The sequence below is a fragment of the Aedes albopictus genome, chromosome 1, assembly GCF_035046485.1.
Source record: "Aedes albopictus strain Foshan chromosome 1, AalbF5, whole genome shotgun sequence".
Taxonomy (NCBI): Eukaryota; Metazoa; Arthropoda; class Insecta; order Diptera; family Culicidae; genus Aedes; species Aedes albopictus.
In genome coordinates, this window is record NC_085136.1 from 311,127,433 (window position 1) to 311,151,014 (window position 23,582).

The 23,582-nt window shown below is 40.4% G+C and overlaps 2 protein-coding genes across 5 annotated transcripts in view; one reads left to right on the forward strand and one right to left on the reverse strand.

Annotated features, from left to right (window-relative positions):
• Positions 1–23,582, forward strand: part of LOC109402379 (uncharacterized) — a 489,342-nt gene that overhangs the window by 231,063 nt on the left and 234,697 nt on the right. For all 4 annotated transcript variants that reach the window (XM_029856761.2, XM_029856760.2, XM_062847136.1 and 1 more), the window contains 2 exons: positions 9,524–9,664; positions 18,727–18,844. In XM_029856761.2, the coding sequence (XP_029712621.2) occupies positions 9,524–9,664; positions 18,727–18,844 (259 nt within the window). The remainder of the gene's footprint in view (positions 1–9,523; positions 9,665–18,726; positions 18,845–23,582) is intronic.
• The window catches only part of LOC109402380 (ATP-binding cassette sub-family C member 4-like), a 49,930-nt gene continuing 45,234 nt past the window's right edge, over positions 18,887–23,582 (reverse strand). Inside the window, exon 11 of the mRNA XM_029862145.2 lies at positions 18,887–19,612. Within this exon, the coding sequence (XP_029718005.2) occupies positions 19,375–19,612 (238 nt within the window). The 3' untranslated portion in view covers positions 18,887–19,374. The remainder of the gene's footprint in view (positions 19,613–23,582) is intronic.

Sequence of the window (23,582 nt, forward strand, 5' to 3'; positions counted from 1 at the left end):
AGTTGGACATTCCGTGAAATACAAATGGCCTCCAGTACACTTTGAAGTTTGGCTTACGATATCTACATACTGTCTCATGCTTGAGTTGTGAAAAATTTTCGTGGATTGTAGTCTATAGTGCTGATGGAACCTCAGTGCACATCTATAGTGCTTTTGGTACATTTATGGGATATTCCAGGCTTTCCAAACTATTCTGCAAAAACTATTCAAGGTCTACAGGCTCTACTCTTGTTTTTCTTCACTCTATCGGCATAATTCTTTCACGATTGTGTCTGTTGCATCTCATTATATTACGAGTATCTGTATTTGTTGCTATTTGGGTGTCCACTGGCATACAAATGAACCCAATATATTTTGAAGCATGGGTCGCAATATCTGTAAATCTTAGGACATTTTTATTGTAGCGAATGCTCGCGGAATATAATCTACGCTACTCTTAGAACCTCAGGGTGCAATTCTGATAACTGAGCAACATTCACTTGGTGATCTAGATCATCCAAACTATTCTGAATTAAGACCTTCAAGCTTTACACTCTTGTATCTCTTTACTTTATTCTTCCTCGATTACCTCTGTTGTATCTCGTAATGTTTTGAGTATTCCTTTGTGTTGCTTGTGCATCCACTGACATACAAATGATCTTTATGGTATTTGGAAGTGTCGGAAATTACCCAAGCATTCCTCTAGGCGTTCCTCGGAAATTTCTCCAGGAGTCCTTCAGAAATTCATCGTGATGTTTTCCGAGAACTTCTACGAGTTCCTGGAGAATGCCTCAGAACTTCCCGTTAAATTCTTCAGGAGTTTCCCACCTTTTTCAAGAAAATTTATTCAGGAGCTATGCTGGAATTCCTTCAGGAGTTCTTCAGGAATTACTTCAAGAACTTTTCGAAAAATCCTGAAGGAGTTCCTCGGGAAATCCTCCAGAAATTCCGCGAGGATTCCACGGGAGTCCTCCAAAGATTTCTCCAGGCATTCCCTTAAAACTCCTCAAGGAAATTTTCTCAAGAGTTCATCCAGAAATTTCGCCTGGGATTCCTCCAAGAAGTTTTCCAGGGATTCCTCCAGGAATTTTCTTAGGAATTTCTCCAGGGATTCCTTCAGCGATTTCTCTAGAAATTCTTCCAGGGATTCTTTAAGGGATTTCTTCAGGGATTCCTTCAGGGATTCCTTCAGGGATTCCTTCAGGGATTCCTTCAGGAATACCCCCAGGGATTCCTTCGAGAATTCTTCCATGAACTCATCAAGGAATTCCTCCAGAGCTCCTTCAGGAATTCATCCTAGATTTCCTCCAACAACTAATCCAGGGATTTCTTCAGGATTCAAGAGATTCTTCCAGGAACTCCTCCAGAGTTTCCTCCAGGAATTCTTCCAGGGAATACTCCAGAAATTTCACCAGAGAATTCCTCCGGGTAATCTTCCCGGGTAATTTCTCCAGAAATTCCTCCAGGAATTTCTTCATGAAAAACTGCTAATTTATGTATGAATTCATCAAGGGATTCCTTCAGAAATTTCTCCACGGTGTCCTCCAGAAATTCTTCCAGGAGTTGCTCCAGTAATACCTCCAGGAATTCCTCCAGCAATTCCAACAGGGGTTCTTCCCGGAATTCCTCACAGGGATTCCTCCTTAAATTATTTTAAGGTTTCCATCAGTCATTCCTCCAGGGATTCCTCCAGGAATTCTTCCTGGATATACTCCAGGATATATTCCAGAAATTCCTTCAGTAAATATTCCAGGAGTTCTTTCAGGAATTACTCCAAGAATTTCTCCAGGAATGACTCTACAAACTCCTTCTGAAATTCTACAGGAAATCTTTCAGGAATGGTTCCGGGAAACACCCCAGGAATTCCTTCAAGAAATATTCTAGGAATTCCTCCAGGAATAATTGCAGGAATTTCAACAGGGATTGCTGTAGGAATTACAACAGGAATTTCTCAGAAATTCCTTAAATTTCAGTTCTTGCGGGAAATATTTCACGTGAATTCGGAATTATTCACATGAATTACTCTATGAATTCTTATAGGAAATAATTCATGAAATCCTCCAGAAATTCCTCCAGAAAATAAAAATTGAAAAAAATAAATTCTAAATTTCCTCGCAGTTCAAGGAAATCCTTAAGGAATTCCTCTAAGAATTTCCCTGGGAAATTCTTTAAAAATTCCTTCACAAATTATTACATGAATTCTTGCAGAAAGTGCTCCAAGAATTCCTCCAGGGTATTCTCCAGAAATTTCTTCAAGAAATTCTTGAAGAAATTCTTGGAAGTATTCTTGTAGGAATTCTTGGAGGAATTCTTGGAGAAATTCCTAAAGAGATTCTTGGAGGATTACCTGAAGGAATTCTTGGAGGGATTCATAAAGGAATTTTGATATTAATATTGGAGCAGGTTATGGAGAGATTCTTATTAGAGTTCATGTTGGACTTCTTGAAAGAATTTCTGAAAAAAAATCCTTGATGGAATTCTCGGTGGAATCCCTGGAGTTGTCCCGGGAATATTTTTTTGGGGAATTTCTGGAGGTTTCCTGAAGAATCTAAAAGGTATTCATAAAGAAATTTCTGAAGGATTTTTTAAATGAATTTCGAAAGGAATTTCTTTAAAAATCCCTGGAGGAATTTCTAGCGAAATTCCTGAAGGGATTATTGGCAGATATCTTAGAAAGGTACAGTAGGAATTTTTGGAATTCCTGGAGGGATTCTTGGAAGAATTCTAGATAGATGTCTTGAAGGAATTTCTGGATGAATTCTGAAGGAATTTTCGGATCAATTTCTGGGGGAATTGCTGGAGGAAACTCTAGAGGAACAGCTGGAGAAATTTCTGGAAGAATCCTTTGAATCCTGAAGCAGGCTTGTCCGCACTGAGCGCATGAAAATTTTGCTCTTTGGATTTACACCATCAAGCACATCATAAATTAGAAATATTTTCATCTTATCAGATAGAAGGATGTTGAAATATTGTGAATGTCATTTCGAACTGTCAAAAAACTGCACTGCAGCGCCGCACGGGCCGTTTAAAGTGAAATTCACTGGAGTGTTTTCACCCGGGTGAAAATCTCTTTGCGCGCTCCGTGTGGCTCTGCGGTGCGGTTTTTTGACAGTTCGAAATGACATTTACAATATTTCAACATCCTTCTATCTGATAAGATGAAAAGATGTCTAATTTATGATGTGCTTCATGGTGTAAATCCAAAGAGCAGAATTTTCATGCGCTCAGTGCGGACAAGCCTGTCCTGAAGAAATCCCTGAGTTAGTTGCTGGAGGGAATCTTGGAAGAACTTCTGAGGGAGCTCTGGAGGAATTCCTGGATGAATCCATGGAGGAATCCATGCAGGAATCCCTGTGGGTATTTCTGAAGGAATCCCTGGAAGAACTTCTAGAGAAACCGCTGGAGGAATCCCTGGAGAAATTCTTAGGAATATTCTTGGAGGAATCCCTGGAAAATTTCCTGGAGGAATTCCAGGAGAAATTTCTGGAGGAACTCTTGGGGAAACTTTCTTGATGAAACCCTTGAGGACTCCCGTGGAATCCTCGGGGAATTTCTGAAGGAATTCCCGAGGAACTCCTGCAGGATTTTTCGAAAAGTTTTTGAAGTAATTCCTGAGGAACTCTTGAAGGAATTCCAGCATAGCTCCTGAATAAATTTTCGAAAAACTGCTGGCAAACTCTTGAAGAGTTTAACGGGAAGTCTTGAGACATTCCCTAGGTGCTCGTAGAGATATTCTCGGAGAATATCACGATGAATTTCTGAAGGACTCCTGGAGGAATTTCCGATGCACGCCTAGAGGAATTCTTGGGTAATTTCCGACACTTTCAAGTACCATAAAGAACATTTGTATGTCAGTGGATGCATAAGTAACACAAATACTCAACAAATTATGAGATACAACAGAGGTAATCGTGGAAGAAGTACATCGATAAAATAAAGATATACAAGAGTAGAGCTTGTACAGTTTGAAGGTCTTAATTTCAGAATAGTTTGGATGACCTAGATCACCAAGTGAATGTTGCTAAGTTGTCGGAATTGCACTCTGAGGTTCTAAGAGTAGCGTAGATTATATTCCGCAAGCATTCGCTACAATAAAAATATACTAAAATTATCTGTATTGCGACCCATACTTCAAAATACATTGAGTCCATTTGAATGCCAGTGGACACCCAAATAGCAACAAATATAGATACTCGTAATATAATGAGGTGCAACAGACATAATCGTGAAAGAATTATGCCGATAGAGTGAAGAAAAACAAGAATCCACGAAAATTTTTCACAACTCAAGCATGAGACAGTATGTAGATATCGTAAGCCAAACTTCAAAGTGTATTGGAGGCCATTTGTATTTCACGGAATGTCCAACTACCATAATATCAAGTTGCTCATAGCATTGTGAGGTGTAATGAACATCAACGTGACTAAATTTCTTGGACAGAGTGAACACAAACTATGGTAGATGTTTTAGATCTTAAGAAAATGAATTCCAGAGTAGTTTGGATGACCTAGATCACCCAATTCATGTACCATGAATTTTCGAGGGGTGCTTTGAGGATTTTTGAGTACCGTAGACAATGTTCTGTAATCATTCATCGTGTATAAAATTTGGTTGAGAATAATAGATTTGTGTCACAAACTTCGGAGTACTTTGGAGGCCTTAGAATACCACTGGGATCAAAACTTCAACAGACTATGATGGGTAGTAATACATTGCATGTCTAGGATTAGTGAAAACTATTGATGATTAGCAAAATGATTAAATTTCAGCAAAAACATGTAGAATTTAAAAAAGATACAAAAAAAGCCACCTATTTTTGCCTCCCCGCGAAAGGGGGGAGGGTGCAAAGGGGGGAGGTACCATGCATTTCTTAGCACAACTATTCCCCTTGACTATAAAAAAAAATCCAGGTGAAATGTTCTAAAACAAAGAAGATATTGCATTTCTGCCAAAAGTAGATCGTCCTGGGTGTTTGCGGGTTAAACTTCAACCATCAATGCAATTTAACATTACTCGATTTACAACATGAGTGAACCAAATATTTGATAATTGTTCGATCTGTGTAGCTTGAAATATACACTCTTCTAGTACAAATGTATAATGATAGTATAGTTTTGCAGTGTTTTAAGATTTATTCAAGTCAGCAACAATAGCAAAAAACAGGAATAGATCGAACCATTTCAAAATGTTCATATTTTTTTGTGAAATCAAACTATTTAGAGTTACAAAAATTATCATCATTTATGAAGAATAACGAACTTTGCCCTAATGAGTAATTCGGCCTAATAGCCTGATATCGTTCTCATGGTTCTCAAGGGGTTTCACGGCGTTGCAGGGGGTTTGCGAGGGATATCAGGAGGCCGTTCCAGTGCGTTTCAGGGGCATTCCAGGAGTTATAACCAGAGTTTCTCATTGCTCATGTGTACGTAAATAAGACAGAGAGCCTCCCACCAAACTGTCTCCTAACTCTTTAAAATCGCAGTGTCCTGCTCTGCTAGAAGGCTCCCGGGGAGCTCGTCTCATTTGCTGCACGAGCTGTTGGTATCTAAGGCGAAGAACAAATTCTTGGTAACGAACAACCTTAACAGCTTTTTTTCTGTACACTGCTCAAGCGTCTGGTTGGTCTACGCGATACGACTAGGGACACTCAATGCAAAGGTTAAGGTTTCAACTCTCGTTCATTTAGGAAGTTTTTATCATGAAATTTTCCACTTCGATCAGCGCATGACACGAAGCTCATGAGGCACATCTTAGGAAAAATGAGGCGCACAACTTTAAGTCTCAACATGTACAGTGCTGCTGGGAGCTTGCTTGCAATGCGGCTCCCGTACATGGGACTACAGCACGTATACATCACCTCTGCTTTAAACCCTCAAATGATCGCGCTGTTGTATTTATGTATATATGTTGGAAAAATCTTGCTATTTTTTTGTCAGTATTCAAAATGGGTCCAGAGCCGTATTTGCGAAGACAAAAAAAGTTTAAGATACATGGTGTCTTTGGGAAAGTTTCTTCATATTTTTCAATCTTTTTCCTCATCATTGCGAAATTAGGGTGGTCCGTCTAGTTTAGCTGATCTAAACATCTTCTTTTTAAAAGTTTTATGTACGCTTACAAAATGTTCTACAAAGTTGTAAAAGAACTTATTTGGAGCAAGTTTTCCGAAGAAACCATTATTCTATCTCTTATGGTTCCTAACTTATATTTTTTTGAAATAATCATGTTAGGGTGATCCATCAAATTCAGTTTTCTTGCAATAACGTTTTCCATATGAAAATCAATTTTTATTTAATATAATTTTATGCGTTGGTTTTTTCGCTATACTTTATTCTGAAAACTTTTAAAACATCAAAAAACTCACAATATTGTCGAAGACGCCAAGTTTTTATCTCATCAATTTTAAGAGTTACAACTGGTTATCTATTAAGGGTTAAGGGCCCATATAGCCGAGGCGGTAAACGCACGGGTATTCAGCATGACCAGGCTGAGGGTGACGGGTTCGATTCCCGGTCGGTCCAGGATCTTTTCGTAAAGGAAATTTCCTTGACTTCCTTGGGCATAGAGTATCTTTGTACCTGCCACACGATATACACATGCAAAATGGTCATTGGCAGAGGAAGCTCTCAGTTAAAAACTGTGGAAGTGCTCATAGAAGCTGAGAGCTGAGAAGCAGGCTTTGTCCCAGTGAGGACGTTACGCCAAGAAAAGAGAGAGAGAGAGAGAACTGGTTATCTATGTAAAAACCCGTATTTTTTAAATTCAATTAAAAGCTTCAAACAAAAGAGGTACTCACAATTTTTTCACCATCAATAGAACAGAGTTAGGTCTTTTCAATGCAATAAGGCGATTGAAAATCCATTTGCTCCTTTTTGAGATATGACTTTTTGAAAAAAAAATGATTTTTCGAAGAAAAAAGGCAATATCTTTTTAACTATGAGAAATAGTATATTGAGCTCTTCGGAAAAAAATATGCGTCACTGATAGTTCTAAAAGTGCTCGGCACAAAGTTTTCACGAGAAACGAATGGATTAAAAGTTATTGCAAGAAAACTGAAATTTATGGATCACCCTAACATGATTAAAAAAATTATAAAATTATAAGTTAGGAATCATAAGAGATAGAATAATGGTTTCTTCGGCAAGCTTGCTCCAAATAAGTTCTTTTACCACTTTGTAGAACATTTTGTTAGCGAACATAGAACTATTGAAAAGCAGATGTTTGGATCAGCTAAACTAAACGGACCACCCTAATTTCACAATGATGAGAAAAAAGGTCGAAAAATATAAAGAAACTTTCCCAAAGCCACCATGTAGAGTCTTGTACTATTTGGGCAGGTGTACCTATTTTGGGCACTTGTCGCTATAACTAAGTCAATTTCAAACCGATTGATTTGAATTTTTGTTAGAGTTAGATTCTGTACGTGCCTCTATACATACTCTATACAAAAATTCAAATCAATCGGTTTGAAATTGACTTATTTATAGCAGCAAGTGCCCAAAATAGGTACACCTACCCAAATGGTACAATACCCTATCTAAAACTTAAGGTTCAGGCACAAACAGTTTTGTTTTCGTAAATACGGCTCTGGACCCATTGTGCATTAGCGTGGTGCTGGCGGTGATGGCCAATCGCGGGAGTTACGGAAGGTTAGGGGGTTTCAGGAACATTCCAAGGGGCTTTCCGGGGAGCTTCAGCAGCATTCCATGAATTTTCAATGGCCTTCAGGGGCGTTCCAAGAGATTTGAACGGCGTTCCAGGGGCTCTAGGGGCTTCTTGGCGTTCCAAGGGGATTCATAGGCGTTCAAGGGATTTCAAGCGGATTCAAGAGGGGGTTCCAGGGTGTTTCAGGGACGTCCCAGTAGTTTACAAAAGACTCAGGGGCGTACCATTTCTGGGTTAACCCTGGAGGCTTCAGGATTACAAAAAATTTGGGGGTATTTCATGCAGTTTCATGAGCGTTACAGGAGGTCCCAGAAGCGTTCCAAGTGTTTTCAAGGACGCTCCACAATGACTATCTGGGGTATTGCTTGGGGCTTCAGGATATTTCTGGGTATTTCAAGGAAGTTATAGGGGGTTTTAAGGACGTTCCAGATATTTTTAAGGGGCTTCAGTTATTCTAGTGACGATGCAGGAGCTTTAGTGATGTTCCATGTGGTTTCAGGCAGGGAGGGAGCAGGTACGTCAAACTCAAACAAACTACACCTACCTAACGTGCATCAAGCTGGCTGACCCAAAGAACACAATCGCGGGCCATCCCAATCGGCAACACATACAAATTTCCAAGCAAGATTCGACATGACCTGATCACAAAAGATCAGTAGTATCTCGCCGCTTGCGGCCCCCTGGTTTCAGGGGCGTTACAGGTGTTCTCAAGAGTTTTCAGGTGCGTTTCAGAGGTTTTCGAGGAGTTTCAGGGGCGTTCCAAAGGATTTAAGATGTTTTTAATTGCTCTCGGGGGCGTTCCACGAGATTTTCGAGAGGATCTCAGGGAGTTTTAAGGACGTTTCGAACAGTTTCAATCGCATTCAAAAGAGTTGCAGAGGCGTTTCAGGAGGTTCCGAAATTTCCCAGAGTCTTCCAGGAATGTTTCAGGGGATTTCAAGAGAATCCCCTCAATCCAACGGAGCCCAACTGAAATTCCCTGAAAAGCCTTCATACTCCTCTGAAACATACCTGAAATCACCCCTTGGAAGCTCTTTGGAACCTCCGTGAACCCCTCCAAAGCCCTTCGGGGTAATGGTATTCTGGGAAATGGAATCGAGGTAATGTTGAAATTCCCATTTCTGACCCTCAATTCATAACTTTTTCTTAACCTTTCAGGACGCTCACCAATTTGACTCTAAAACTGCACCGCGCTTGCGCCGTATATGACGAGCGAAGATTTTTGTTGGTGTTATACTTTTTACAACTACTCGCGTTCTTAAGGGTTGAGCAGTTTCTTTGGGAACTTCTTAGACATTTACTCTGAAAATTCCATTGACAATTTTCAATGAGACGAGGATTCTATCAAAATGTAGCTTTTGGAGTGATCATAAAGCCTTTCGGTACACCTTGATGCAGGGAAGCAAGAATTGTCCGGGAGACCCTGTGATGATTTTTTTACGGAATTTTTACGAATGATTCAATAGGTTTTGATGTTTTATTTTTCATTATAATCACACTTACAATAACTCTCTGTTGATTTATCAACTTGTCGAGTCGAGATCGGCAAAAGCTTTTCATCTGACTGATGAAAACCACATCTGACTTTCAACGTAACTGCCACTACCACTTAGCTCTTTTCCTCTATATGCACGGAGCTTTACGACATCCGCAAAGTTTTAACTGACCAAATACACCACCACGAACGAAAACCACAACCAACGACCGACAAAATGCTGCATCAAAGAGCGCAGGAAATAAAAAAAAGGGATGAACTTTAACAGGAAATACACCACTACCGAACGGAAGGCACGTGGGAGAATTTATATCCTCGAAACACACATGTGCATGTGCTTTTCCACTAACCCGTTTCCTTTCGTTACGATTTTCTATCTTCTTACAGAGGCCCAGGTGAACGAGAGCTGCTTCTTCACGGAGCAATGCGAGCAGATGACCGAGCAAACCGAGTGCCGCGACGGACGCTGCATCTGCCGGTTCGAGATGAATCCCATCTTCAAGCCGGACGGAACGGTCGAGTGTCGAGGTGAGTTTTGCTTCATATGTGGGACATAACTCGATTCCGCACTCACTCACTCGGAACTCGATTGATCTCCTTTCAATTAGAAACTTTTTCCAATTTTCCGAAAAAGCGAAAAGCGCTAGCGAAGTTGCGCGAGTTCTGTATAAGCAGCTTACACGTTGGAACACAAATTCGATCCACGTGGGTTTAGCAAATATTTGTGGTCGTCTGGCAGCAAGCAGCCATAAAGCCACAAATCTGCGGATTCGGAAAAAGTAATATTGGGATCAGTCCTGGCGTGACGGTGAAATTAATTTCTTCATTGTTCTATCCCCAGTCGAGGCGAACAGCTTTGTCACGGATGATTAGATGCAGGAGTGTGAGGAGATATGGCATTCACTATTTGGAGGGTTGTTTAAGAATCAGCAATTCGTTGCCATTGATTCATGGTCTTCTTTAAACATATTCAGGATTTCTCTCAGGTATTTATATAGAATTCCTCTAAACAAAACACGCAAGACAATCTTCTGGAAGTTCCTTCTGGAATAGCTTGGGATTTATTTAGACCTTCCTTCAGTTATTCTTTCAGAATTGTTGCCGGTCATGCTTCAGGGATTTCTTCAAAAGAATTTCTTCTTAAATTCCCCTAGGGGCTTCTCCAGTAATCCCTCTAGGGATTTCAAAAGTATTTTTTTTTCATGGAAAAAGAAGCTTCTCATATTTTTTTCGAGGTACTAAGAAATTATGTAAAGAAGTTTTTACAGCTGTTTTCCCAGGCATTTACCCAGGAATTTCTACAGAGATAACTTTAAAAATTTCAAAAGTGATTTCTCCTGTAATTCCTTCTGAACACCCTTCCAGAATTGCCCCAGAGATTCGACCAATAATTTTCTATGTATTCTTCCAGGAAATCCACTAAGGGTTCCTCCACGAGCTCCTCCAAGGGTTTCTGGAGAGAATTCTCCAGAATTCTCCAAGGATTCCGCCATGGATTCCTCCAAGTGTTCCACCTAAGCTTCATCCAGACATTCCTCCAGGAATTCCTCTAAGAATTCTTCCAGAAAATTTTCCCACCCAGAATTCCCCCAGAGATTCTGGAAATTCCTCCAGGGATTCCTCTAGGAATTGCTCCAGGAAATCATCCAGAATTTTCAAAAAGGATTCTTCTAGGAATACCTCCAGAAGCACCTTGCATGATTACTCAAGATATTCCTCACGAACTCATCCAGGGATTTCTTCAGGAATTCCTCCAGGAATTCCTGGATAAATTCCTGGAAGAGTTCATAGAGAAATTCCTGGAGAATTTCCTGAAGAAATACCTGGATGAATTCCTGGAGAAATGCCTGGAGGAATTCCTGGAGTAATGCCTGGAGGAATTCCGGGAGAAATTTCTGGAGGATTTCCTGGAGGAAATGCTGGAAAAATTCTCGAGTAATTTCTAGAGAAATTCCAGAGGAGTTCCTGAAGGAATTTCTAGAGAAATTTGCGAAAAAATTCCTGGAAGAATTCGCGGAGAAATTCCGGGAACAAATCCTTGAGATATTCCTGGAAGAGTTCCTGGAACCATTCCTAGAGTAATTCCCGGAGGAATTCTCGCAGGAATAACTGGAGTAATTCCTGCAGGTATTCATCGCGGAATTTCTCCGGAATTTCCTAACGGAGTTCCTCTAGAGATTCCTTCAGTAATTCCTCCAGGAATTCCAGGAGAAATTCCTGGAGAAATTCCTGGAGAAACTCCTGGAGAAATTTCTGGAGAAATTCCAGGAGGAATTCCTGGAGAAATTCCAGGAGGGATTCCTGGAGAAATTCCTGGAGAAACTTCCGGAAGACTTCCGGAACAAATTCCTGGAGGAATTCCTAGAGAAATTCCTGGAAGAATTACTGGAGAAATTCCTGAAGGAATTGCTGGCGAAATTCCTGGAGGAATTTTCGGAGAAATTCCTGGAGGAATTCCTGGAGAAATTCCTGGAGAAATTCCTGGAGAAACTCCTGGAGAAACTCCTGGAGAAACACCTGGAGAAATTCCTGGAGGAATTCCTGAAGGAATACCTAGAGAAATTCCTAGAGGAATTGCTGGAGGAATTGGTGGAGGAAATCCTGGAGAAATTTTTGGAGGAATTCCCTGAGCAATTCCTGGAGGAACTCCTGGAGGAATTCCTGGAGGAATTCCTGGAGGAATTCCTGAAGAAATTCCTGGAGCAATTCCCGGCGGAATTTTCTGAGGAATTCCTGGAGGAATTCCTGGAGGAACTCCTGGAGAAATTGCTAGAGATATTCCTGGAGAAACTCCTGGAGAAATTCCTGGAGAAATTCCTGGAGAAGTTTTTGGAGGAATACCTGGAGGAATTCCAGGGGAATTCCTGGAGGAATTGCTGGAGTAAATCCTGAAGGAATTCCTGGGGAAAATCCTAGAAGAATTCCTGGAGAAATTTCTGGAGAAATTCCTGGAGGAATTCCTGGAGAAATGCCTGGAGGAGTTCCTGGAGAAAATTCTGGAGAAGTTCCTGGAGGAATTCCTGGAAAAATTGCTGGAGGAATTGCTGGACAAAATACTGCAGGAATTCCTGGAGAAATTTCTGCAGGAATTCCTGGAGAAATTCCTGGAGGAATTCTTGAAGAAATTCCTGGAGGAATTTCGGGAGAAACTCCTGGAGGAATTGCTGGAGAAATTCATGGAGGCATTCCTGGAGGAATTCCTGAATAAATTCCTGGAGAAACTCCTGAAGAAATGCCTGGAGGAATTCCTGGAAGAGTTCCTGGAACCATTCCTAGAGTAATTCCCGGTGAAATTCTTGCAGGAATAACTGGAAGAATTCTTTCAAGTATTCATCGCGGAATTTCTCCAGAATTTCCTAACGGAATTCCTCTAGAGATTCCTTCAGTAATTCGTTTAGAAATTCCTGGAGAAATTCCTGGAGAAATTCCTGGAGAAATTCCAGGAGAAATTCCTGGAGAAATTCCAGGAGAAATTCCAGGAGGAATTCCTGGAGAAACTCCCGGAAGACTTCCTGAACAAATTCCTGGAAGAATTCCTAGAGAAATTCCTGGAGGAATTCCTGGAGAAATACCTGAAGGAATTCCTGGCGAAATTCCTGGAGGAATTTTCGGAGGGATTCTTTAAGGAATTCCTGGAGGCATTCCTGGAGAAATTTCTGTAAAAATTCCTGGAGAAACTCCTGGAGAAACACCTGGAGAAATTCCTGGAGGAATGCCTGGAAGAATTCCTGAAAGAATACCTAGAGAAATTGCTGGAGGAATTGCTGAAGGAAATCCTGGAGAAATTTTTGGAGGAATTCCCTGAGGAATTCCTGGAGAAATTCCTGGAGGAATTCCTGAAGAAATTCCTGAAGCAATTACCGGCGGAATTTTCTGAGGAATTCTTGGAGGAATTCCTGGGGGAATTCCTGGAGGAACTCCTGGAGGAATTGCTGGAGTGAATCTTGGAGGAATTTCTGAGGAAATTCCTAGAGGAAATCCTGGAGAAATTTCTGGAGAAATTCCTGTAGGAATTCCTGGAGAAATACCTGGAGGAATTCCTGGAGAAATTGCTGGAGGAATTGCTGAAGGAATTCCTGGAGAAATTCCAGGAGGGATTCCTGGAGAAATTCCAGGAGGAATTCCTGGGGAAACTCCCGGAAGACTTCCTGAACAAATTCCTGGAGGAATTCCTAGAGAAATTCCTGGAGAAATTCCTGGAGAAATTCCTGGAGAAATACCTGAAGGAATTCCTGGCGAAATTCCTGGAGGAATTTTCGGAGGAATTCTTTGAGGAATTCCTGGAGGCATTCCTGGAGAAATTTCTATAAAAATTCCTGGAGAAATTCCTGAAGAAACTCCTGGAGAAACTCCTGGAGAAACACCTGGAGAAATTCCTGGAGGAATTCCTGAAGGAATACCAAGAGAAATTCCTAAAGAAATTGCTGGAGGAATTGCTGAAGGAAATCCTGGAGAATTTTTTGGACAAACTCCCTGAGGAATTCCTGGAGGAATTCCTGGAGGAATTCCTGAAGAAATTCCTGAAGCAATTCCCGGCGGAATTTTTTGAGAAATTCTTGGAGGAATTCCTGGAGGAATTCCTTTAGGAACTCCTGGAGGAATTGCTGGAGTGAATCCTGGAGGATTTTCTAGAGGAAATCCTGGAAAATTTTTTGAGAAATTCCTGGAGAAATACCTGGAGGAATTCCTGGAGAAATTCCTGGAGGAATTCCTGAAGGAATTCCTGGAGAAATTCCTGAAGGAATTCCTGGAGAAATTTCTGTGGAAATTTCTGGAAAATTCCTGGAGGAATTCCTGGAGAAATTGCTGAAGGAATTCCTGGACAAAATTCTGCAGGAATTCCTGGAGAAATTTCTGCAGGAATTCCTGGAGAAATTCCTGGAGGAATTCCTGGATGAATTTCTGGAGAAACTCCTGGAGAAATTCCAGGTGGAATACCTGGAGGAATGCCTGGATGACTAACTAGACGAATTTCTGGAGGAATGTGTGGAGGAATTCCTGGAGGAATTCCTGGTGGAATTCCTGGATGAATTCCTGGTGGAATTCCTGGATGAATTCCTGGTGGAATTCCTGGATGAATTCCTGGTGGAATTCCAGGAGGAGTTCCTGGTGGAATTTCAGAAGCAATTCCTGGTGGAATTCCAGGAGGAATTTCTGGTGGAATTCCAGGAGGAATTCCTGGTGGAATTCTAGGAGGAATTCCAGGAGGAATTCCTGGTGGAATTCCTGGTTGAATTCCAGGAGGAATTCCTTCAGGAATTCCAGCAGGAATTCTTGGTGGAATTCCTAGAGGAATTCTTGGTGGGATTCCTGGAGGAATTGCTGGTGTAATTTCTGGAGGAATTCCTGATGAAATTCATGGAGGAATTCCTAGTGGAATTCCTGGAGGAATACCTGATGCGATTCCTGGAGGAATTCCTGATGGGATTCCTGGAGGAATTCCTGATGGGATTGCTGGAGGAATTCCTGGTGGAATTCCTGGAGGAATTCCTGGAGGAATTCCTGGAGGATTTTTTCGAGGAATTCCTGGAGGAACGCCTGGAGGAATTTCTGGAGGAAATCCTGGTGGAATTCCTGGATGAATTCCTGGATGAATTCTTGGTGGAATTTCTGGATGAATTCCTGGTGAATTTCCTGGAGGAATTCCTGGTGGAATTTCTGGAGGAATGTCTGGAGGAATTCCTGGTGGAATTCCTGGATGAATTCCTGGATAAATTCCTTGTGGAATTCCTGGCGGAATTCCTGGCGGAATTCCTGGATGAACTAGTGGTGAAATTCCAGGAGGAATTCCTAGTGGAATTTCAGGAGGAATTCCTGGAGAAATTCCTGGAGAAATGATTCTTGGAGGAATTCCTTGAGGAATTCCTGGAGAAATTCATGAAAGAATTCTTGGAGAAATTCCTGAAGAAATTCCTGGAGGAATTCCTGGAGGAATTCCTGAAGGAATTGCTGGAGAAATTCCAGGAATAATTCCTGGAGCAATTCCTGGAAAAATTCCTGGAGGAATTCCTGAAAGAATTTCTGGAGGAATTTCTGGAGGAATTCCTGGAGCAGTGCCTGGATTAAATCCAACACGAATTCGTGGAGGAATTTCTGGAGGAAATCCTGGAGGAATTTCTGGAGTAATTATTGGACGAATTTCTGGAGGATTTCATGGAGGAAATGATGTAGGAATTGGTGGATGAATTCCTGGAGGAATTCACGGAGGAATCCTGGAGAAAATCCTGGAGAGATTCCTGGAGGAATTTCTGTCGAAAATCCTGCAGGAATTCCTGGAGGAATTCCTGGAAATATCTTTGGAGGAATTCCTGGAGAAATTCCTGGAAGAATGCCTGGAGCAAAGCCTGGATGAATTCTTTAACAAATCCCTGGAGGAATTTCTGAAGGAAATCCTGGAGGAATTCCTGGAGGAAATCCTGAAGGAATTTCTGGAGGAAATCCTGGAGGAATTTCTGGAGGAAATCCTGGAGAAATTACTGGAGGAAATCCTGGAGAAATTCCTGGAAGAATTCCTGGAAAAAAACCTGGAGGAATTTCTGTAAAAAATCCTGGAGGAATTCCTGGAGAAATTACTGGAGAAATTCCCGGAGGAGTTTCTGAAGGAATTCCTGGAAGAATTCCTGGAGAAATTCATAGAGAAATTCCTGGAGGAATTTCTAGAGAAATTCCTGGAGGAATCCCTGGAGGAATCCCTGGAGGTGTTCCTGGAGAAATTCCTGGAGAAATCCCTGCAAGAAATCCTGGAGAAATTCCTGGAGGAATTCTGGAGAAATTCATGGAGGAAATCCTGGAGGAATGCCTGGAGCAAAGTCTGGATGAATTCCTTAACAAATCCCTGGAGTAATTTCTGAAGGAAATCCTGGAGGAATTCCTGGAGGAAATCCTGAAGGAATTTCTGGAGGAATTTCTGGAGGAAATCCTGGAGGAATTTCTGAAATCCTGGAGGAATTACTTGAGGAAATCCTGGAGAAATTCCTGGAGGAATTCCTGGAAAAAATCCTGGAGGAATTTCTGTAAAAAATCCTGGAGAAATTCCTGGAGAAATTTCTGGAGGAATTCCTGGAGAAATTCCTGGAGGAATTACAGGATAAATTCCTGGAGGAATTTCTGGAGGAATTCCTGGAGGAATTCCTGGAGAAATTCCTAGAGAAATTTCTGGAGGAATTTCTGGAGAAATTCCTGGAAGAATCCCTGGAGGAATTTCTGGAGAAATTCCTGGAGAAATCCCTGGAAGAATTCCTGGAGAAATTCCTGGAGGAGTTCCTGGAGAAACTCCTGGAGGAATTCATGGAGGAGTTCCTGGAGGAATTTCTGGAGAAATTCCTGGAGAAATTCCTGGAGAAATTCCTGGAGAAATTCCTGGAGGAATTTCTGAAGAAATTCCTGGAGGAATTTCAGGAGAAATTCCTGGAGGAATTTCTGGAGGAATTCCTGGAGGAATTTCTGGAGGAATTCCTGGAGGAATTTCTGGAGGAATTCCTGGAGGAATTCCTGGAGAAATTCCTAGAGAAATTTCTGGAGGAATTTCTGGAGAAATTCCTGGAGGAATCCCTGGAGGAATTTCTGGAGAAATTCCTGGAGAAATCCCTGGAAGAATTCCTGGAGAAATTCCTGGAGGAGTTCCTGGAGAAATTCCTGGAGGAATTTCTGAAGAAATTCCTGGAGAAATTTTTGGAGAAATTCCTGGAGGAATTTCTGGAGAAATTCCTGGAGGAATTTATGGAGGAATTTCTGGAGAAATTCCTGGAGGAATCCCTGGAGGAATTTCTGGAGAAATTCCTGGAGAAATCCCTGGAAGAATTCCTGGAGAAATTCCTGGAGGAGTTCCTGGAGAAATTCCTGGAGAAATTTCTGGAGAAATTCCTGGAGGAATTTCTGGAGAAATTCCTGGAGAAATTCCTGGAGAAATTCCTGGAGAAATTCCTGGAAGGATTCCTGGAGAAATTCCTGGAGGAATTTCTGCAGAGATTCCTGGAGGAGTTCCTGGAGAAATTCCTGGAGGAATTCCTGGAAAAATTCTTGAAGAAATTTCTGGAGGAATTCGTGGAAAAAATCCTGGAGAAATTCCCGGAGAAATTTCTGGAGGAATTCGTGGAGGAATTCGTGGAAAAATTCCTGGAGAAATTCCTGGAGAAATTTCTGGAGGAATACCTGGAAAAATTCCTGGAGAAATTTCTTCAAAATTCCTGGAGAAATTCCTGAAGAAATTCGTGGAGAAATTCCTGGGGGAATTTGTGGAGAAATTCGTGGAAAAATTCCTTGAGAAGTTTCTGGAGGAATTCCTGGAGGAATTCCTGGAGAAATTCTTGGAGGAATTCCTGGAGAAATTCCTGAAGGAATTCCTGGAGGAATTCCTGGAGGAATTCGTGGAAAAATTCCTGGAGGAATTCCTGGAGAAATTCCTGGAAGAATTCCTGGAGATATTCCTGGAGGAATTCCTGGGAAAATTCCTGGAGAAATCCCTGGAGGTATTACTGGAAAAATTTCTAAAAAAAATTTCTGGAAGAATTACTGGAAAAATTTCTGGAGGAATTACTGCACAAATTCCTGGAGAAATTCCAGGAGGAATTCCTGGAGAAATTCCAGGAAAAATTCCTGGAGAAATTCCCGGAGGAATTCCTGGAGAAATTCCTGGAGAAATTCCTGAAGGAATTCCAGGAGGAATTCCTAGAAAAATTCCTGGAGAAATTCCTGGAGAAATTCCTGGAGAAATTCCTGGAGGAATTTCTGGAGAAATTCATGGTGGAATTTCTGGAGGAATTCCTGGAGGAATTCCCGGAGGAATCCTTTAGAAATGCTCGTAGGGAAAATAGGAGTGTAGTCTGTTAGGAGATAGTTTTTTTTAGGAAACCGAAATTTATTCTGGGATCCAGGAATTTGATCTAGGATTTTCTTCTAGAACTCCTGAAATATTCCCAGAAGAAACTTCTAAAGAATTCACGTCAATCCTGAAGGTTTCCCACAAGGAACTCGTGAAGGATTTCTCCACAGAACTTCTGCAGGATTCCTACAGGAAGCTTCTGAAGAAATTTCTCAAAGAACTCCAGCAGGATTTTTGAGGACTCCTAGAAATAACTCCTGGATTATTTCTACAAGGAACACCAGCAGGACTTCCAGAAGAAGCTTCTGGAGGATTTGCAGAAGGTACCACTGGAAGATTCCCAAACGCAATTTCAAAGATCAATAAAGGTAGTAACCAGCCATGTGAATGTAGGTTTCGCATGACCAACAATAGCTTTTCTTCAAGACACCAAACAAACTCAGTGTATCTTGTACCGACTTTTCGAACCCTCTAAGCAGAATACCCTCTTCGCATGAGCGTAATCAGTTTCGTACCTTTTAATTTCGCCCTATGTTTGAACATAGGGCGGAATTAAAAGGTACGAAACTGATTACACTTATTCGAAAATAAAACTCAGTGTAATTTTAATCACATCCGGTCAATTTGCTTGCTTCGCAGAAATCGAAATAAATGAAAACCCTCAGGCTGGCATCAATTTTACACCGAATCATTACAAATGAAAACTTTCAGCATCGTGTTCCTCCTAACTTTTTTTCCTTCCCGTTTTTTTTTTGCTCCTCTTTTGCAGCCACCATGAACAAACCCATCGAGCCGGAAAAGTACATCGATCCGGCCATGATCGGCGTGCTGGTGGCGATGGCCGTCATGTTCATCATCATCTGTGTCGTCCTGCGGCTGTTTAGCAAGTAAGTGAACTAAATAAACGGGAGGAGGGGACGAGGCGGAAAGGAGATTCTTCCGTTTTGCTTCAGTGGATTTCGAGGATTTTCTCTAACTATTCAGAAAAACACGTTTGAAGACTACTTATAGGGAGGATTGCCGACTCATCGAACCATTCAAAATTTCAAATTTACTTGTTGGACAATCCCCCAAGTGCATTATCTTCAATGAAATGAAACGGGAAAACAGCAGAGGAAAAAGCTCGTTAAATAATGAGCTCAATTGAAACACGGTGCGGTGTGGTGCAAATGATTGACAGATAGTGATTACGGTGCCGGAAGTCACGAACGGAAATCACCCCCACCCCCACCACAAGGATGACAGTCTGTAAATGGGAATGTTCCTTTTGAGCCAAATCAAATATTGTGACGGCAACCTTATTTGAACACCATCAGTTACTGATTTAATCTTTAATGCTATCGTAGTATATATACAGTACATTCATTGAGCTGCTATTTGATGACGAAGAAGTGTGTCCACTTCTCTGGAGTGACAGTCACGATCCCGCAGCCAGGTACTCATTGATGTCCATTCCGGTTTCATCGAATAGCTTTCGGAAATAGCCCCCGGGAAGGCGGAGGAGGTTTGACGGGCTGTCGAATTCCACTAGACGGCCGGCGTCCATCACCAGCACTCGGTCGCTGTCCATGATGGTGTGCAACCGGTGGGCAATGGTGAGAATTGTGCACTCCCGGAACTGGTTGCGGATCGTCGATTGGATCAGTCGGTCGGTTCTGGAAAAAGAAAGTAATAGTGAAGATACAGTGGAATCTCTTTTTATGCACATGGCTGGAAATGCATAAAGTAAAAAGATGCGTAAATTGAAAAATGCATAAAAAAAGGGAAATGTATGCATAACCCTTTCGTGACGAACCAGCACAATTGTGCTGTTGAGCGCTAACAGTTTTACGCATCTCCATTTGTTTAGTCTTTGATTTATGTGACGTACACTGTTTGAATAATTCAGCCATTACTTATACTTGTATGTGCGCAAACAAATTTTTGTTTACGTTGCCTCTGATATTTACCACAACAAGTAGTTGAGGTTTCGGCTAAGGGGGTTTCCAGAAAGTTCCCAGAGAGCCCAAAAAGGCAGGTTCCAAGGGGTTTACTTATTCCAAATTCGCTTCAAATGTGTGTTGGAAATAAAGGCATACTATAAGGATTATCACTCATGAAAATACGTGTTTAACTGGCCACTAGACATCAAAAATAGAACGGCATTGCTTTTTCTCAATGTTGCTACCATTGAAACATTCATTTGTGAGGTCAGAAATATTATTAGGAGAAATATGTGAGTAATCGTAAGGTTTTCTACAACTCATTTCAAACGAAACTAAGGTAAAATATTTGATGTAACTAAGGTGGTTTTCGATCACCGACATTTTTTTGTGAAAAAAGTCTAGTTTCATAAACTGGTGGGGTGTTAGGGGATTTAATTTCATATGTATATGTATATATATATATATATATATATATATATATATATATATATATATATATATATATATATATATATATATATATATATATATATATATATATATATATATATATATGTATGTATATATATATGTATATGTATATATTTTTTATTTGTATCATTAAGGTTTTGAGGCGATTGATTCATTGTATAGCAGTTACTATTCTGAATGACGTATTACGGATTTCATTTTGGGTCATAGACATCCCAACAGTTGCTATGGATGATAAATTCAACTAATACAATGTAGATCTTAAGAAACAAGTATTAGATTAATACATATAAGACACATTCTACCGTGACGTTACAACGTTTTGACGCCTTTTTGGGCAGATTTTTCAATATAACTCGTAAATTTGACCGTAAACCCTCAAATACTTTTGCATATTCGGATTCCTTGTAAAATTGTCTATAAGTATGATGTGTTAAACAATTAGTTTTCATCGGAAAATTATGTGTAAAATGGGAATTAGTAGCGTGACGTTACAACGTTGTAACGTCACGCCACTAATTCCCATTTTTAACAAACTTTTCCAATGAAAATTAACTGTTCAACAGATCATACTTATTGGAAATTTTACAAGGAATCCGAATATGCAAAAATATTTAAGGGTTTACGGTCGAATTTACGAGTTATAGTAAAAAATTTGCCCAAAAAGGCGTCAAAACGTTGTAACGTCACGGTAGAATGTGTCATAATCAGAAAATTGGTCAAATATTTATTATTCAAGACCACAGTAGCCCCCTCTTTACAGAAGTTTGTGTTCTTTAGGTGTTTTGTTATGTTAATGAAGGCGTATTCTTCAAATAGATTTTCCGTCTGTTTTCCTATTTAAATATTAGCAATGATTGGTGCTAATACGTGACAGCTTTTTGAAAATGTGGAATATGTTCACTTGTTCCATATATTAGGGGCTGTTCATAAACCACGTAGACCAAAATTTGGCCATCTCAGACCCCCCCCCCTCCCCCCTCGTAGACTTTTGTCCATACAAAAATTTTGAAATTTGTATGGAGCGTAGACTTTGGTCAGACCCCCCCCTCCCCCCAAAAAGTCTACGTGGTTTATGAACGGCCCCTTATGTAAACCAGACTGCTACTAACTCTTGCAAAAGAAAGTATTTAAGAAGATGACTTATGGCTGCTAAAATATCTCAAAATCTTTAATACGACCTATCAGCGATGCTCGAGAGTAGAAATATCAGCATTGAATACACAGGTTACATCCTGGGCCATCTAATGATGCATTTCAATATAAAAGAGTTTTAAAGTGAACAAAAAACTGTAAATAAACATCCTTAGTTTACAACCTGTTGGTCAGTTTGAACTATTCAATTTAGTTACTCTAAATAGTAACTGTGAATAATGTGTTTGTTAAAAATTGAAGCCACTCAGGTACAAATGACGGTATTTTTTCAGAATTCGAGGCATTAAAAAAAATCATATTCAAAGGTAGATGACAATGAAACTGTCCCTGCACCTTCAGGAATATAATTATCTTTTTCGGTGATGTTCAACAAATATTACAGTTACTGTTTACAATTAATCAATTTTTATATTTCTTTGAAATATAAGAACTTTTACATTCATTCCCTTAAATTCCTTAACACCCCATTGTCATATTTTCCAAAAAATCGTCAAATTTTGAAATCTATATGCGTAGCAGGCAGCAAGTCAATGATCGGACTACTTTTTCTGAAAGTTTTAAGAAGTAGAACCCATGAATTAATAAAGACGAAAAATTTTATCGTCCCTTAACACCCCATTTTACGGTATTTCAAAGGCGTTTGCAAAAGCTATTGTAATGGGGTCTCTAAAAATCCTCTGAAACTTCCTGAAATGCCTCCAAGATCCACCTTAAACCCCCTTGAACCCAATGTCACGCACCTGAGATTCTCCAATACCCCAAGAAATGCCTTCCCAACGCACAATGGAAAAAATAGGTATAAAACGCGAATAAATTCAATATCTCTGCTCGGAGTGGATGGATTCGAATGAATGTTTGACACAAACTGCAAAAATCTCTACAGTTCCTTATCTGAAACTGGGTGTCATTCACTGCACGGTGCTGGAAATCAGTGAATTTAGCTCGTTTTACCCCGCTCTCCCGACTGGTGCGCAAAATAAATGACTTATTTAACTCGTATTTGTGTAAAAACTTCCATAGTATCGCAATTTAACATAGGGTTGGTCCTGCTCTTATCGATCGCGTTCCACTCCGGGCGGAGATACATGTGAAATTTCAAAGAAATAGGGGATACCGGGGTTAGTTGAAGATATTTCAATTTTTTAAGCCGTGCGGTGAGCCAAATCAGCTCTATTCGACACTACGGAAGTTTTTACACAATCACGACTTAAAAAAATCATTTATTTTGCACTTCAGAAGTTTTCGAAAAAGGTGAAAAAGAGAGAGAGTGGGGTAAAACGAGCTGAATACATTGACTTCCAGCATCGTGCGGCGAATGACATGTTCCTTATCTGAAACTATAGAGAATTTTACAGTTTGTGTCAAAAACCATTCAAATCCATTCACTCCGAGCAGAGATATTGAATTTATTCGCGTTTTATACCTATTTTTTCCCATTGTGCAACGCCTCTCAAACCAGCCTAAAATGCTCTGAGACTTCCTGAAATGCATCCGAAACCCCCTGAAGACCCACTTGTACCCCATGTAATGCACGTGAGACCTTTGGAAACCCCCGAAAACGTGTAACGCCCACAAAACCCGTCTAAAATCCTCTGAAACTCTTTGTAATCACTCACATTATTAGGTGATTGGGATGCTTGATTGAGTTGATGAGTGGCTTGGTAGTTGTCTGTCTATATTTCGGCTTATAAAAGCTGACACTTGCTGTTTTCAGATAAGATCAAATTTCAAGTAAACTCTCGAGGGATCCGGAACATAAGAAAACCTTTTCTCGTATACGAAAGGAGTTTTACCAAATTTTCTTTCGATAGTTCATTCCATTATTGAAGCTTTATCGAAAGTAGCCTATTTTTTATTGTGTCCAAAAAGTTGATGAGTTCAAAGATGCTGTGAGTTGGTGGAAGAGTTTTTCTATAAGAGGGATGAGTTACTGAGTTGATGAGTTAGTGAGTCGGTAAGTTGATGGGTGAGTTGGTGAGCAAAATTTTGAGAGTTAGTTAGTTGAACAGCGAGTGCATTGAAAAGTGTGATATGTAAATTGTAAGTTATTTAGTGGTAAAGTTTGTGAGTAAAT